Here is an 18524-nt window from a genome sequence, read left to right as displayed (position 1 = left end):
ATAAAGACTATTAAATATTGTGCACCAAACAATTGGTTGCATAATTTCATTTCTAAGTCCAACTTGCGAGCCCCAAGGGGGTTGGCATAGTGGGGTGGGGACTTTGCTGCTAGACTGGCAATCAAAGTTCGATTCCCATGGGCATTGCCCCTCTGCACAAGCCAACTCATAGTTTGGAATTTGCATATCTACCTTGGACATGAATGGAATACATATTTATACTTAAACTGGACACTAATATGACACGTTGTAGGCAATGTAGGCATTTGGCTAGTAGAAAAATCATCTCTCCATATCAGTTATGTACATGGATAACAATGTCAGCTAGAATGTGAATAAGGCCATTTAATCTAACTAAGGTGATCTTTTAAATTTAAGCACAAGTACAGCACAGAGTGAGCTCAATATGAAAAAAAATATTATTCTTAGAATTAGGTCATAACATTCACTCCAAGAAACGTGAAAAAAATATACAACACATAAATATAATAAATATGTACAAGATTTTCCTTAAAAGAGTGAAAGAATAGGCAAAAATATTGGTTACCATCACAACATTTTCTTTCTCAAGCTACGGTGGAGTTGCCATGTCCATAGAGCAAGGAACAGAATAATTGCAAAACCAAATGAGCCCCAGAAAACTATTAACCAGGCAGGCATTGGGTTGGGATATAGTCCTGTGAAACATGATATATCCAATCAAAGAGTAAATAAATAAATAAAAACTGTCTGGAAAAAAACACAACAGGGACAAGTGTAATACCATGGCCAAACTTGATACAGATAAGAAGCTCCACAATGCAGATGGCAAGTGAAAGCCAGCAAAATGCTCCCAATTTTTTAACAGTGTTCCTGTTAAGGAAAAATAGGAAACTGTAAGATTACAGGTGTGTGTCTGTGTGTGTTTGAGAGAGGGAGAGAACCTGTCTTGCAAGTATGAGTTATACTCGCGGATAGTTGGGAGTGCGATCAGCCACCAAAGGATCAATCTATAAATAATCACCGGGTTTTGAGGAGGAACCCAGAGACAGAATTTCAAGAAGAATGTGTTGAGCTCCACAGTCAAAAAAACAATGCATAACGTGAGCACTTGTATGAACCTCCAAGGACCAAGAAAGGGGTGCCACTCATCCTTATCCCATTGTGCAGGGGTAAATTGGCTCAATGTCCTTTTCACCTTAAATTCATGCAAAAGGGCAATAACATTAAGAGCATAGTACAACAAAAAATAATACTATTAAACACCATCTAAATGTAGAAAGAATGATATGTAACAGGCAGTATATGTAAAAATTTAGAACCAAGTTCGACAATTGTAGGTTACTTAACCCAACGAAAAGCACAGATGTGTGTGCATGTCTATGGGCATGGGCATGTCTGTGTGTGATGACATTGATACTCTACCATGATATTATAGAAAAGGCGATACAGTAAAGTTGAAGACATGGCTGCATAAGTGTGGGGTATACTAACTTCCCTTTCCTACTTGAATCTATTCCATTATTGAATTTAAGTATCATTAGTCTTAAAGTTTTTACCTGGATTTACTTTAGCTCTATGTTTTTCAAAAGATTGAAGTGCTTTGTTTGGCAACAATGTATAAGATCCTTCATATTGGATGCCAAGATAATTCATCCAGAATTTCCAACCTTATTATAATTAGTAAGAAATATGAGATTAACAATCATCGACCCATGATTCACCCAAAAAGACCAAGGTGATACATGCAAAGGGAATTAAACAAAAGAAAGAAAAAATATGGATAAAAACATGAAAACTTCATAATTATGTTTCATGTTTTATGGTATGTCATATATCAATTTCATGTGTTACCAAGATGCACTTTGATTACTCAGATACATGGTTTCCCTGAAGAAATTTTCTCAATTCTGGAGTTCCATTACAGTTTTCCAAATTTAGGTTTATTTGACTGATTGAACTAAAAGGGGATGCCAAAGATTCATAACCCTATATGATCCAGAATACACAAAAAGATTTAACAAACAATTGTTTCAGATCCTTTCATTCACAGAATGTGATGTATTAAGACTTCTCCAAAGAGCTAGTTTTTACTTTTGCACCAACAATGAGAAAAAGAAATTAAATATAAAATAGCTTTCCAAAAATAAAAAAGTCAGCATACTTTCCCGATGATGTTAGGCTGTCGACTTAGACCCACCCATTCATAAGTTTTCCCATCAAAGTACCGGACAGTGCGCATTCCAGCCCAAATACCTAGATAGAGAGATAAAATTGAGCTATCAAAGATAAATTTACGTTAGTAGACGAAATAACTGGAATGAACTCAGAAAAAAATGAAAAAACATTTTATGACTTTCAAGATGTAACCAAGAATTTTTAGAATGAATAGCTAGAGCAACACCGGAAAAAAACAGCATACTGAAACTGTAAATCAATAGTAAGCAAATGTAAATCAATAAACAGCCATGTACAAAGAACTACAGCACGGCTAGATAATTGCATAGTAATGACCAGATTTTTCATGTTATTAAACTTGTAATTGTGTGCCACGTAAAGTCCCTTGCAGTAATGATGGGTTTCACAAAGCAGAACACTAACAATTCGATGTGTGTGTTTGCAATAAAAAATACATACAATAATTTTAAAAAAGAATTAAAGAAATATCTTCATATTCAAAAAAATTTAAATAATATGACAAAACATCATAAAGGAAACTTGGACTTTCATCTTGGAAAAGAAAATGTTACTAAGAAAAGCTTCAGGAAGTAAAAGAATCACAAGAATCTACATATCCAACATTCAAAAAAGGTTCTATGATGCAATTAGTTACATGTATTTAACAGTATCTGTACTATACTGTGATTATCTTTTAAAAAAATCATAATAAGTTCTTGTACACAATTTTCACCTAAACATGTTACCATTTAGTTTTCAGCTGATCGAGTAAGAAGGATGTCACATGAACTCAAAACATAACTACCATGCTCCTTGCTAGTGTTGTATTCCTATCATAAAAATTCATGACTTTACTGTGTTTATTTTATGTTGTGAGTAGCCATTTAAAAATTGTTATACATATTTAAAACCTAGAACATACAACAGTTACATTTGCCTTAATATAATGTAGTTAAATTTACCATATTGCCAGTTGGTTTTCAGAAGATTATGGATAGCAGTTCAAGGACAACCAATTTGTTCAAGAATCCTAGAAAGGTTTGTTAAAGTGTATATATATATATAGTGTTGTGTATGTACATATATATATGTATATGTATATATATATTTTTTTTATGTGATGAGAAAAACTATAATATGTAAGCTACCGCTATTAAAAGAAATTTAATAGGCAAGGATTTGTGAGAATATGTTGATGGTTCCTTATCGGAACCTCAACCTATTCTCACCAAATCTACTTGTGGTGAAGATAGAGTGATCAAAGAAGAAACTCCCAAAGGTAATGAGAGAGAAAAGACTCTCCCTGAATACAAAAAACCTTCAAAGCATGGGAAGTTGGACATGCCAAGGTTTTAGCCATTTTTATGAGAAGTATGTGTGAAGAACCTTATGAGAATATTTTGGAGTTCAAAAGAGCTGATGAAGAGTGAATTTTTATTAAACAAACCTACACTCAAAATGATGCCGCCCATAAATGAGAGTTGCAAGATAAGATACACAATTGTAAACAAGGTGAAAAAAGTGAGAGAGTACTATGATACTCTCAAGAGATTATGGGACCAAATGGCTAAAATGAAGCTTATTTGGTACTCCTAATGATGCTCGCCAAAGGAAAAACCAAATACTTAGGAAGCAATTTTTTCAATTCATGAGAGGGATTAGGTGCGAGTTTGAACATGTTCGGGGATCTTTTATCCACGGTAAGAAAAAGGAGCATCCCCGTTTACATGAGATTTTAGCCCAAGTTTGCATAGAAGAAATTAGGATAAAATCCATGACCGAATCTAAGGAGCCTAAAGACAATGTGTTGACAGTATCTAGACCTGGTGTCAACACTTATTCCAACAAGCATCTTCATTTTTTCATAAATAACTTTGGAAGGCAACGCAACAATGACGGAAGAAATGATGGGAGAAAGGAAAAAATTATTTGTCATAAATGTAGTGAACCGGGCACATCAAGCCTTTTTACCCATAATTCAAAGAAAAGGACGAGAAAAGAGTGGCAACCTTTAAGGCATCTCAAGAAAACAAGAATGCAACCAATATAGATCATTGATCTTTTGGAGACATGTCATTGTCCCAACTTGTTGAAGCTCTACAACCGCACCTCAAAAACTCATCCTCTTTAACCGGTGCAGCAGTATCTTCCTCCTCACCTCTCGGTAAGATTTCTTGGCTCCTAGATTCTGGTGTTTTTTTTCATATGACCCCTAATAATTCTATGTTGTCTAATTATAGTATTAATTCAAGTAGATATAAGGTTTTTACCGCTGACAGTTCCTCTCTTGATATTAAAGGGAATGGGGATTTTAAAAATTCTTCGAGTTTTCTCATTCTAAAAGTCATTGTTCCAAAACTTAACTTAAATCTTCTTTCAGTTTTCCAAATAATTGATCATGATTATAGTATCTCCTTCACACCTAACCGTTGTTTCATACAAGATCTTTAATCCAAGAAGCAGATTGGGGAAGGATATAGGGAAGGAGATCTTTCTTGAAAGTTTATGTAATATAATGTTTTACATTTATGTGTAATGTCTCTTTATTAGGTCATATTGTACACACCCTATTTAAAGGGGGTATATTAGACTTTTACTTTTTCCTTTGGATGTACACTAAAGGGGTCAACCTTTTTTATGTTTGAGGTGAAACCCCTCACTCGATATTGAATAGTGAAGGAAACCTTGTTTCTTCTCTCTATTTTAAATTCTTTGAAAACCTTAGCTCATTTCCTTCTCTATTCTCATAAACTCTAACATGGTATCAGAGCTAGAGGGTGCAGGGAGGAGGAGGAGCTGATTCTGGAAGAAGGAGAAGTGTGAAGTGTGGTACAGGGTTGACGTCATTTAGAGAGAAACGATTGGTCTGTTCAGACCAGTTTTGGTTAGTTTGATTCCACAACTTGCTAGGGTTTGATTTTAAAAGATTTAAAAATCAAACCCTATTGGATTTGGAGTAGTTTTGGTTTTTTGGTGATTTTTTCAAGATTTTTTGAGTTTCTTGAAAAGTTCAGTCCAGATTTGAGAAAAACATTGAATATGTTTCAGTCTTTAAAGGCTCAAATCAGTTCTATTCAGGACCATTTTACTATAAAAGGTTGGAGAAACTGATTGGGTCAACTATTTTGGGGTTTTGGAGGAGATTTGAGTTGTTTATAGCTTGCAGTAAGCCATATTTGGGGATTTCAAGGTGTTTACTGCCCCTATTTGCTGAGTTTGGGCTGGGTATGTGTTGGTTTAGCATCTCTTCTGTGTAGAGAGTGCTTCATGACTTCTATTTGTGCCTTGTGACTTCCATTCGATTTTTAGTGTATTTTTGTTGGGATTTTGGTAAGCTTAATTCCTTCTATTTTTGGTAATATTGATTGTTTGTGGTATTATGGAGAAGGGATTCAAATTATCTCAGTTAAGTTGAATGGGACTAATTATGCACATTGCATATGGAGCTGATTTCTTAGAAGCAATGGTTGTTGGGAAAGGTTTAGGAGGTTACTTGAATAGTTCAAAGGCAAAACCCAAGGTTTCTTATGAGGGTTTTGATAAGTCTATAGTGGAATGGGTCATGAACAATGCAAGAGTCAAGGCATGGATTCTTGAGTTTGTGGAACCGAGAATTGCCATGAATATTTCAAAATTCTATGAGGCAAAAGAAGCTTGGTCGTACCTCATATAAGTCTATAAACAAGAGAACTAGGCAAGGCATTATCAACTCGCTCAAGAGTTGAGAAGTATGTGTCAAGGAAACAACCCCATTGAAGAATTTTATTCAAATATGCAAAGAATCTTGTATGAAGAAATGTGAGAAATGTACAAAGTGTGTCTTGTACATGTCAAACTTGTTTGGGGATTCTTGATCAATTTAGGGAGACCGATAGACTTACTAAGTTCCTCATGGCTCTTAGACAAGAATTTGATAGAACGAGGAATGTCATTTTACATCGCTCTCAACTACCATCTGTAACTCAAGTCATTGCACAGTTGATTGCAAAAGAGACTAAGATAAAGTCTCGCAGTATCTAGGCAGATGAGTGGTAGACTTGGTGGAAGAGGTGGTGATAGGACTGGAAGACGAGTAGAGTTGAGATTTGGTGAAAGAGGTGGCCTTAGCTTTGTTCAGTGTCACTATTGCAAGAGCTTTGGTCATATAAAAAATTATTATCACATTCTCAATAAAAAAAGGTGATCTATATGCAACTTCTTTAGAGAGAAAGGGTGTAATGCCCAAGGATGAGCAGTCATTTGATCCATTTTGTTGGTAGATAAGTGATAGGTAGTGGGCAATTTCAAAGATTAGAGTAGCTACAGCATCAGATTCAGCAACTGCAGTTTCTTGCTCAGTCAGTCATTAGTTCTTCTTCCTCTGTCACTCCTGCCTCCTCCTCTAATACTACTTACTAAGGTATCTCAGGTCATTCTTCTGGTTGGCTAATAGACTTTGAGGGTTTTATGTCATATGACACCTCATGAGTCTATCCTAGTCAATTGTCGACGTTGTAGTGGTATCTTTCGCATTGTAAATGGTTCTTTTATGTTTGTCTCCAAAGTATGTTCAATTACTTACAATTTTTATCCTAGTAGTAAATTCAATCTCTCGCAGGTTTACCATGTTCCATCCCTAGCTATGAGTCAAATTACCAAACTTAATTGTAATGTTATCTTCTCTCCTATTGGTTGTGTTGTGCAGGATCAGTTGTCAGAGAAGAAGATTGGGATTGGTCATAGAAAAGAAGATTTATATTACCTGGACTGGATTGATATAAGAAAGCAAAAGAAAGTTAGAACTGGATATGGAGCTTCAATTTTAGATGAGTCTGTTTTGGGGCACCAGCGACGGGCATATTTTCAACTCTAGGTTGCAAAGTTTAGTGCCCTCGGGAAGTTTTGAAAAATCCAAGTTAGTTGTATCAAATCATGTTAAAGATTGTGTGAATTTTAGATTGCCTAAGAGTCATGCTCTGCAATTCAAGTCTAGTGATAGGGAATCAGAGAGTTCTTTTGATCTTGGTATATTCAGATGTATGAGGTCCTTCTCCTGTTATGTCAAAAAGAGGATCATCCTATTTTGTGATTTAAATAGATGATTGTATAAGATTTACATAGATATATTTATAAAAAATAAAAGTGACCCTTTTGAAATCTTTAAGAACTTTTGTGCTATGATTGAGAATCAATTTGCAGCTAAGATTAAAACTCTTTTAACCAACTCTGGTGGTGAATATATTAGCTATGTGTTTGAAAGGTTCCTGCATGAGAAAAGTGTGTTTCATCAAAAATCTTATCCCTACACTCTTGAGCAAAATGGTGTAACTGAGAGGAAAAACAAACATATCTTAGAGACAGTAAGAGCTCTTTTGTTTGTTGGAGAAGTACCCAAAGTTTTATGCGCAGATGCAGTTTAACTAAGCATTTATCAGATAAATTGTATGCCTTCTGAAGTACTTAAAGACATATCCCCTTTCAGAAACTGTATGAAAAAGCCCAAACTATGATATGTTGAAGGTGTTTGGTTGTGTATGTTTTGTCTTGCTAACTGATAGATACGGAGATAAGTTATCTCCTAAAGTTGTCAAGTGTTATTTTCTTGGTTTTACTGATGGTAAAAAAAGATACAAGTGCTATGATCCTATTGGAAGGAAAGTGTGGATATCTCAACATGTTTTTCACGAGAGTGTGCTATATTTTAGTCAGTATAGAGAAAAGATAGAAAATGAGACTGGCTTGTCCTTTTTGTCCCCTTCGAAGAAAAGAAAGGTGGGAGAGAGAGGATGAATAGTCAATAGAGAAAGGGGAGCAAGTCATGGATAGAGAAAATAGGTTTGGTTAAACTTAAGGCGACATAAAGATGTGATTGAAATTCTATTTTTAGATCAAGTGAAAGAGCAGGGAAGTGAAGGGGCCAATCCTGATCCTATTCTTGCAACAGTTGATCCAAGACAACAACAAAACTTAGAGTTGTCAGCTTCTTCTTCCGCGTTTTCTGAAGTACATAAAAGTTTTAGACCTTTTGTTGCTCCTCATCATCGTGCATTTTTAGCCTTAATCAGCTCCTATGTTGAGTTTGAGTCCTATGTAGAGGCAGCAGAAAAGGAGTGGCAAAGAGTCATACTTGATGAAATGAATGCACTTGAAAGAATGCACGCATTGGAACTAGTAAAACCTCCTCTAAAGAAAAAATAATATTGGTAGCAAAGGAGTGTACAAGGTAAAGACAAAGGCAGATGGGTCGGTGGAGAGGTATAAAGTCAGGTTGCTAGCTAAGGGATGCAGTCAATGTTTTAGAATTGATTTTGCTAAAACTTTTACTCTTGTTGCTCATATGACCACAATTCGTACACTACTAGTAGTTGTAAAAATTAAGTGCATACAAATACCTGACAAGGGTATTTCGGTCCTTTTATTTAGAACAGTCCACTGGGGACTGAAATATAATTTTTTATTTTCTGTTCACTTTTTACTTTTTTTGTTTTTTGTCTCAACATGTCAAAATTTTTTACTGTTGAGAGACGGTTCAACTAGACGTTGGACTGCCTCCCAACGGTCATAAAAATGATTGTTGGAAGGCAGTCCAACGTCTGGACTGCCTCCCATTCATTAGGTGAGGCTCTATAAATAGAGCCTCACCTCTCTCTTGTATGCAATGCTTTTCAAAAGCATTTTTGTGTTTATAAAACTCTCCTTTGGCTTTAAGCCTTGTGCTATTTTTTGTGAGTGATTTTTCGGTATCACCTTCGTGAGATTGTTATTGGTCCATTAGTGACCATTTTATATTTGTGCACTTGTGTAGCCTTTCATTGGCGTTGTAATAGTGCTATCTTGTTTGATTACATGGTATCAGAGCAAGGTCTTTGAAAAGGCTTCCTTAGTAATCCTTTGTGTTGTTGTGCCCTTCATGCTTGTGCTAGCCGCTCCTCTATTCAAATTTTTGCAATTCATTATGGGAGCAAGAGATGTTGCCTCGGTCATCACATACAAGCTAAACGAGAACAACCATCTAATGTGGGCGACGACAATGGAGAATCACATCAAAGGCAAAAAGCTATGGGGCTTTGTTAGTGGTTCCACAAGTGAACCCCAACTCAAGTTGACTAGAAGAGGAGAAGATCAAGTCAAAGTGTTGTCCGAAGAAGAAAAAGAAAAGGCTTTACAAGAATACCAAGATAAGTTGGAAGATTGGGAAGCAAGCAATGCTCAAATAATTCTCTTATGGTTTATGAATACCATGGAATTTAAGATTGCCACCAACATCATCAAGTTCAAGAAAGTATGTGATGCATGGATCTTCTTAAAGAACTCTTTCATTCAAAAGGATATGGCTAGACTATATTACCTCCAAGACAAGGTACGTAATGATAAAAAAGGAGACAAAAGTGTGAGAGATTTCTATGGAATTCTATCTCCCATTTGGGATGAATTAGCCATGTTAGAACCTAAATGGGAAAGTTCGGCTATTGAATTGAGAAAAGCTCAAATAGAAAGAGAAAATCTTTTCTCTTTCCTTTATGGCTTTCGGCCGGAATTTGAACAAGTTAGGTCAGCTTTACTTCATAGGACCTCAATTTCTTCTATAAGTGATGCTCTTGTGCAAATTTGCCAAGAGGAAACAAGACTTGGCATGCACAAGTCAAATGATGAGGTTCTTGCCATGGCAAGACCCAAAAACTTTGTAAAAACATATAAATCCCCTCATTTTGAACGAAAAAAAATAGAGAAGGACATCATGGAGGATACAAGGGCAAAATCATATGTCATCATTATAAGGAACTGGGACACATAAGACCGGATTGCCCCAAACTCAAGAAGGTAGACGCTCTAAGTGAAGAAACTCAAGATATCAAGAAAGAAGGCAATTTCAATGATTTGACAATTGCCCAAATAGCGGAGGCCATTTCAAATATCCTTAAGGCTACTCCTTCTACATCGGGTGTCGCCATCTCTTCATTTTCTTATCCAGGTAAGTCCAATTGGATTTTGGATTCAGGAGCATCTTTTCATATGACATGTAATGAATCCCTACTATCCGATTGCACCAATTCAAACTTTTCATGTGTGTCAACCGCCGATGGCACTTCTTTAAAAGTCAAAAGCATCGGAAATCTTAAAGACACTTTTAAAAAAAAATTCAAACGTAAGAGTTATTCCAAAATAAGATTTAAACCTTTTTTTAGTTTCTCAAATTTTCGATGATGGGTGTAAAGTCTTCTTCTCATCTAAGGCATGTTGGTTGATTGGGACAGGTCATAGAAGAGGAGATCTCTATTATATGGACTTTTTATGTTTACCCAAAAAATATGTTTGTAATCATGTCAAAGACATGGATTTAGATCTTTGGCATAAAAGATTAAAACATCCAAATTATCTCATTTTCCATTTTGAGAAAAAAATTCTAAAAATAAAGATTTTGTATGTGAAAATTGTATACTTGGTAAAATGAAAATGATACCTTTTGGATCAAGAACTCCCTCATCTAGTGAAATCTTTGAATTGGTGCACTCGGATGTATGGGGTCCCTCTCCTGTTATGTCAAAAGGGAGGTATTCATATTATGTTAAATTCATAGATGATTTCAGTAAACATACTTGGATTTTCTTCTTTAAACTTAAATCAAAAGTTTTTTCATGTTTTAAAAATTTTCATAACCTTGTTGTAAACCAATTTAAAACAAATATTAAAGTCTTCCGCTCCGACTCAGGGGAAGAGTTTCTCTCAAATGAATTTCAATCATATCTAAAAACTCAGAATTTTACACCAACGATCTTGTCCAAGAACTCCTCAACAAAATGGAATTTCCAAAAGAAAGCATCGTCACATTATTGAGACTGCTAGAACTCTTCTTATCTCAAAAAATATTCCAAAACAATTTTGAGTCGAAGTTGCACTTACCGCAGTATACCTAATAAATAGAATGTCTTCTCAAGTCTTGGAAAACAACTCTCCAATTAAAAAACTTTTTAAAATCTCTCTTGACTTGAAAAGGCTAAGAGTATTTGGATGTAAGTTTTTTGTACTTCTTGAAAAATATAACAAACTCTCTCCCAAAGCCATAAAATATGTCTTTCTTGGATATGCCGAGAATCAAAAAGGATATCGATGCTATGATCAAACAAATGATAAACTTTATGTGTCCAAAAATGTCACTTTTCTTGAAAAAGAAAACAAATTTGATTTTGAAAAACCCAAGGAAGAAGCAAAGTATGCCTTTTTATTTGATTTACTACCTAAATAAAATAATGAAATTGTTAATGACGTTGAAAATGTCGAGTCTATTAATGACTCTAGTGAAGATAGAGAACCATGCCAAAATCTCTTACAGTATTCTAGATGAAGTATTGGGGAGCATCTGTGTGCCTTAGAAAGATATAATCAATTAACAAATATCGAGGAAACTAGTGTTAGGAGATCTAAATGAATCCATAGGCCTCCAGATAGATTTATATCATATGAATCTTTTACTCCAAATTATAGAGCTTATCTTCTAGATGTCCATGCATATCATGAACTATCAAACTACAATGAAGCTAAAAACATAGACGAGTGGGTAGAAGCCATGAAGATAGAGTTAGATGCTCTACATAAAGCCTATACCTAGACTATTCAACCTCTTCCCAAGGATAAGAAGACTATAGGGTGTAAATGGGTCTTTAAAATCAAAACAAAAAGTGATGGGTCCCTAGAAAGATATAAAGCACGATTAATTGCAAAAAGATACTCCCAAGAATATGGAATAGATTATGAGAAGACATTTGCTCCAGTAGCTCGTATGACCACAGTTATGACTTTAGTTGCAGTAGCGTCTATTAGAAAATGGCCTATTTATCAATTAGATGTTAAAAATGCATTTCTGAATGGAAATTTAACTGAAAAAGTGTACATGGATCCTCCCCCCGATTTGACCATTGAAAAGGGCATGGTTCTTTGACTTCAAAAGGCTTTGTATGGGCTTAAGCAAGCTCCTAAAGCATGGTGTGATCGGTTTAGTAATACCATATTGAAATTTGGTTTTAAATCTTGTTACACTGACATTGCTTTGTTTATAAGATCTACAGGTACCTCTCTTATTATTCTTCTCTTATACGTTGATGACATGATCATTACTGGTAATGATCAAAAGGAAATTGAAGAAATTAAAGTTATGCTTAAAAAATCTTTTGATATGACTGATCTTGGTTTTTTGAGATATTTCCTAGGCATTGAAGTGGCTTACTCGCCAAGGGGATACATTTTATCTCAAATCAAGTTTGCAGCAGATATAGTTGCACGTTCGGGAATCACCAATACAAAGTGTGCGGATACACTTGAGATGATAAATGCAAAAATGAGAGTTGAAGATGGAGTACTATTAGATGATCCAACACCTTATAGACAACTTATTGAATCACTAATATATCTTTCTATTTCTAGACCTGATATTGCACATGTTGTACACAATGACAGCCAATTTCAACATACGCCCTCGTCAGTTCACATGAGTACTGTGTTGAGAATAGTTCGATATATCCAAAAAACTATTTCTAAAGGGATATTCCTATCATCTTCCTCATCTTTAGATCTTATTGCTTATACCGATTCTGATTGGGGAAGAGATCCCAATAACCGTCACTCAACAACTGGTTTTTGTGTTTTTTAGGTGATTCTCTTATTTCTTGGCGATGCAAGAAACAACAAAAGGTGTCTTTATCCTCCACTGAAGCTGAGTATAGGGCAATGGCTACAACAACCACTGAAGTTGTGTGGATGTGAGCATTACTCATAAATATGGGAGTTGATATTTCAGAACCTTCAAAATTATGCTACAACAACAAAAATGTCATATACATTGCCAGCAATCATACCTTCCATGAGCGAACAAAACACATTGAGATGGAGTGTCACTATGTTCGCGAAGAATATTTGAAGGGGACTATTACATTGTCATATGTTCAATCTGAATTTCAGACTGCAGACTTCTTCACCAAAGCTCTTCCTTTGCCTAGATTTTTGTATCTTCTTAGCAAACTTTCGGTGATTTCGCTATAACTTTGAGGGGGAGTGTAAAAATTAAGTGTATACAAATACCTGACAAGGGTATTTCTATCCTTTTATATAGAACAATCCACTAGGGACTGAAATGTAATTTTTTATTTTCTGTTCACTTTTTACTTTTTTTGTTTTTTGTCTGTACATGTCAGAATTTTTTTACTGTTGAGAGACAATTCAAATAGACGTTGGACTGCCTCCCAACGGTCATAAAAATGACTGTTGGAAGGCAGTCCAACGTCTGTTGGACTGCCTCCCATTCATTAGGTGAGGCTTTATAAATAGAGCCTCACCTCTCTCTTGTATGCAATGCTTTTCAAAAGCATTTTTGTGTTTATAAACTCTCCTTTGGCTTTAAGCCTTGTGCTATTTTTTTGTGAGAGTGATTTTTCGGTATCACCTTCGTGAGATTGTTAATGGTCCATTAGTGACCATTTTATATTCGTGCACTTGTGTAGCCTTACATTAGCGTTGTAATAGTGCTATCTTGTTTGATTACCGTAGTAGCTACAATGCACCAATGGGATCTTTGAAAGTTATATGTCAAGAATGCATTATTGAATGGAGATTGCAAGAGGAAGTATATATGAAACTACCACAAGGATACTCAAATCCATAAGGTAAAGTGTGCAAACTTCACAGAGCATTACATGGACTCAAACAAGCACCTCGAGTTTGGTTTGAGAAGTTCAGTTCAGCAGTAAGATCACTTGGTTTTGAGCAAAGTCACCATGATCCAGCTTTGTTTGTGTCATCCTCTGCTCTTGAAAAATGTAGATTGTTTCTTTGCTATGTAACATGGACTCTTCTAACAGGGCACTGCAACTGTGTCGCACCTGCACCCAGGCGGGTGTGACACTTGGACATAGCTTCCTTTGTGTTAGGTGAAGTCAACCACACTAAGGTCCATTTTTATCCAAAAATAGATTCAATTAACCCTAATCAAGTCCATTTTTATCTATATTATATATATAAATACATAAATGCATACACATACACATAATGTTAACTTAAAACTATTAAAAATTATATGTATACCCTCTCTGCACCCCCGCACTCAAGTTTTTTTAAAGTGCCATATCGCGGCATCCGCATCGGTACCCGCACCCGCACCTATGTGACATAACTTCTTTATGTAGATGATATGATTCTCACTGGAGATGACATAAAGAAGATTGAAGAGACCAAAAAAAACTGGCCAACATGTTCGAGATGAAAGATTTGAGGCATTTAAACTTTAAAGTATTTTCTCAGGCTTGAGATAGCTTATTCTCCAAGGGGACTATACTTGTCTCAACATAAGTATGCTATAGATTTGGTTACTGAAAGCAAGATTAGTTGATGACTCAAAAGAAGTAAATTCCCCCATGGAGGCAAATTTGAAGATGGGGGCTACTGATGGGGTTGAGCTAGACGATCTTGTAATATACATGAAATTAGTTGGGAGCCTTATATATTTGACTATAACCAAACTAGATATATCTCATGTAGTTCATGTAGTCAGTCAATTTATGAGTGCCCCCAGATCAGTTCACTTGACAATTGTACTCAAAACCATCAGGTATGTCAAAGATTTTATACACTATGGTATGTTTTTCTCATTCCATCAAGCTTAAAGTTGAGAGCTTTTTGTGATGCTGATTTTGAAAGTTTCACTAGATATAGACTTTCCACTACAAGGTTTTGTGTTTTTCTTAGAAGCCCTTTGATTTCGTGGAAGAGCAAGAAGTTGCAGAGGGTTGTTTTGTCTACTGCAAAAGCAGAATATAGAGTTATGGCTCAAGTTGTGGCTGAGATTAATTTGAATATAATGACTATTAAATAAATTAGGAATTTCATGTGAAAAGAAAACTCAGTTATATTGTGACAATATGAGTAATATTCATATTGCCAAGAATCCAGAGTTTCATAATTGCACCAAGCACATTGAAATAGACTGCCATTATAAAAGAAGGGCGTATGAAGATGGGATTATAGCTTTGGAGCATGTCAGCTCAAAGAATCAGATTGCAGATGTGTTTACAAAAAATCTTTCCCTTGCATTTCAGATCTTTTTTTTTCAAACTTGGAATGATTTTTTTACATCCTTCTAAGTTTGAAGGGGAGTATTGAAAGTCTATGTAATATAATGTTTTACTCTCTTTATTAGTGCACCAAGAACATTGAAATAGACTCTCATTATACAAGAAGGGCTTATGAATATGAGATTATAGCTTTGGAGCACGTCAGCTTAAAGAATCATATTGCAGATATGTTTACGAAAAGTCATCCTCCCTTGCATTTCAGATCTTTTTTTTTTTAACTTGGAATGATTCCTTTACATCCTTCCAAGTTTGAAGGGGGGTATTGAAAGTCTATGTAAAATAATGTTTTACATTTATGTATAATGTCTCTTTATTAGGTCATATTGTACCTACCTTATTTAAAGGGAGTATATTAAACTTTTTACTTTTTACTTTTGTTGTACACTAAAGGGGTCAACCCTTTTTATGTTCGAGGTAACCCCCTCACTCAATATTGAATAGTGAAGGAAACCTTGTTTCTTCTCTCCATTTTGAACTCTTTGAAAACCCTAGCTCTTGTCCCTCTCTATTCTCATAAAATGTAGCAATCTTTACTACATGGATGAGTTGATCATTCCCAAAGATGATTTTTGTCTTAATGTACAAAAATTAGATCTTGTTCTGTGGCATTAAAGACTAGGACATCCAAGTATTTCTAAGTTATCTAATGTATCTCATTTGAAAAAAAATTATAATGAAAAATTAAAATGTACTAATTGTATTATTGAGAAAATGAAAGTCATTCATTATCAAGAGAGGACCTTTTTTGCTTTTAATACACTTGGATGTTTGGGGTCCTGCTCTTGTTGCCTCAGGATTTGCTTATTATGTGATTTTTGTAGACGATTATTCTCATTTCACTTAGATTTACTTTCTTAGGCATAATTATGAAGTTTTTAAAACTTTCATAATCCTGTTAAAAATCTCCTTAAAACCAATATTTCTATATTTCGTTATGATTCAGGGAGAGAATATATGTCAACTGATTTCAAAAGTTATTTGAAAAATCATGGGATTTTGCATCAAAGATCTTGGGCAAATACGCCTCAACAAAATGGTTTGGCCGAAAGGAACACAAGCATATAGTAGAAACTCATAAGATTAATGTAATATAAGCATATATACATATATGTATAAGTATATATATATATATTGTTTAATATATATATTATGCATATATTGTAATAATAAATATAATATATATGGGAGTCAAGTCAAAACTAATTTGACTAGCTCCCTACGACTAGAATTCTAGCCGAACACTTCCCCTCTCTATTCTACTTCTTCTCTTCTTCTCTTCTCTACTTTTCTCTATAAAAGGGTATAGGTGTGTGCCTTGTAAAGTGAGATAATGATGGGTAGTATTAGGTATTTTATGTATGTTTTGAGAGTTATGTAGTGAGGAAGTTATGTAATTTTTCCTCTTGTATCTCTAGTATCCATTATGACTAGAGTTATTCAATGTAATTTTCCTTTGTCCATTATGAATAGAATTGTTCATACACTTTTTCATATAACATTTTAGCTCATGTTTTTATTCAAATATTTTATGTTCTTGGAGACCATTATGGAGTGTGTTGGGATCCGTGCCATTTCCTTACATGGTATCAAAGCCTTGGCATCATGGTATTAGAAAGGACTCGTATTTATGAATGGTATGAACTCAAGGATTTCACATTCTTGTATGTATCTTTGTCTTTTTACCTTTATATATATATATATATATATATATATATATATATATATATATATATATATATATATATATATATGTTAGGTGGTTTTTCTAAATGGGTTATGTTAATATTACATGTTTTCTTTTGAAATTAGAATACATAGAAATTGTTATCTTTTAATATATGAAATATATGTTTTTGAATTATGAATATATAGTGAAAAACTATATTTTTACAAAGATATTTTGCAAAATATTAAATTTCATGTTTGAATGTTCTTTAATGTATATGTATACACGGACTACCTTTGGATTGTTAATATATAAAGAAGTTTCTTTAGGTTATTTTTAATTATGAGACCAAGATATTATGCTCTCATAGAGGTCTTTTCTATTATCATATGAATGTGTTATTTCATGTATGTGTGAGTGATATGGCTCTATCATTATACAACTTATTAAGTAAGATTATTTTCAAAATTAATGACTTGTGAAATCTCATGGTATATGCCTTCTTGCATAAATTGATAAAATATTATTTTACTCCTTGTGTTTTGCCCCTTTAGTGGGTGTTTGTGTGTAAGTCCCTTTTGTGACTTGTGTATTCCTTTGATGCTTTGGTGGGAACTCTTTGAGTGTCCACTCTTGTTGTTTCGGTGAATATATTTTAGAGGACCTTGTTTCCTTACATGGTATATGTCTCAAGTAATTTTTATGAGTATTAAGCATGGCTTGTTATCATATACTCGAATGCGTATTTTTAAAATATTAAATGTTTCTCTTAGTGGATTAATGTGTTTATACTTCCTCTTGAGCATTGTTAAAAATTATTTTTTCTTTTATATTTATCATTTAGTCCTCAGTGGATTTATGTGTTTTTTTGTCCATTGATGATTTATTGATTCGGGAACTTGTGCACTCTTGCAACTCCTAGTGATTTTTCTCTTACGCTTTGATATTTTACTTAGAAATTTTATATTTGTTGTATGGCATCTATGGGTTCATGATTAGAGATCATTATGTATGTTATTTCTATATGTAGATCTTTATAAATTTCTACATGTTTACTTTCAATTGTCTCACAGTAGACTTATGATTTAGCTCTAACCTCTTATCATATGTGCTCTTGTCTCTTTAGTAAGACGTATTGACCTTTTGTGTGTGATGAGATTAGTGCACTTGTTTATTGTTGATAGATTCATGATTCTTTCTCTATGTAGAATGCCTATATTGGGCATGACTCGTTAAAATTTGTGAAAATTGTCCTAAGATATCATATATTGCATAAAAATGCATCAATTGAAATATTATTGTGCATATGATTGCATAAATTTTTATGCTAAGGTTTTTACCTAATTTTATTGGATTTGATTTGAAACATGTCTTTTCAAATAGGATATTTGATATGAACTCACCTATTTGGAAAATCAATTACGTATGTATTGTCTTTTTATGACATTTGGATTGTCCATCACATAATTTTATATGATGCATCATTTCTCTTGCCCTTGTTATTTGATTCAGAGATGTTTGTTGGGGTGAGTTGTATGCACATCGTTTTTATGTTGGTTTGGATTGTCAACTTGTGGTTTGGCTTCAACTGACGGTTGTTTAGA

The 18524-nt window shown here is 34.3% G+C and overlaps 1 protein-coding gene across 1 annotated transcript in view; it reads right to left on the bottom strand.

Moving 5' to 3' along the window:
* Positions 1-368: 368 nt before the first annotated feature.
* The window catches only part of LOC149827247 (L-serine--phosphatidylethanolamine / L-serine--phosphatidylcholine phosphatidyltransferase-like), a 69765-nt gene continuing 51609 nt past the window's right edge, over positions 369-18524 (bottom strand). The window contains exons 7-10 of the mRNA XM_090018475.1: positions 2144-2235; positions 924-1177; positions 764-852; positions 369-677 (exon numbers count right to left, since the gene is read on the bottom strand). Of these exons, the coding sequence (XP_089874601.1) occupies positions 550-677; positions 764-852; positions 924-1177; positions 2144-2235 (563 nt within the window). The 3' untranslated portion in view covers positions 369-549. The remainder of the gene's footprint in view (positions 678-763; positions 853-923; positions 1178-2143; positions 2236-18524) is intronic.

This window comes from Nuphar pumila, chromosome 10 (genome assembly GCF_984573655.1).
Source record: "Nuphar pumila chromosome 10, dmNupPumi1.hap1.1, whole genome shotgun sequence".
NCBI lineage: Eukaryota > Viridiplantae > Streptophyta > Magnoliopsida > Nymphaeales > Nymphaeaceae > Nuphar > Nuphar pumila.
The sequence above is the reverse complement of the archived record's forward strand: the minus strand, read 5'-3'. Positions and strand labels throughout refer to the sequence as shown.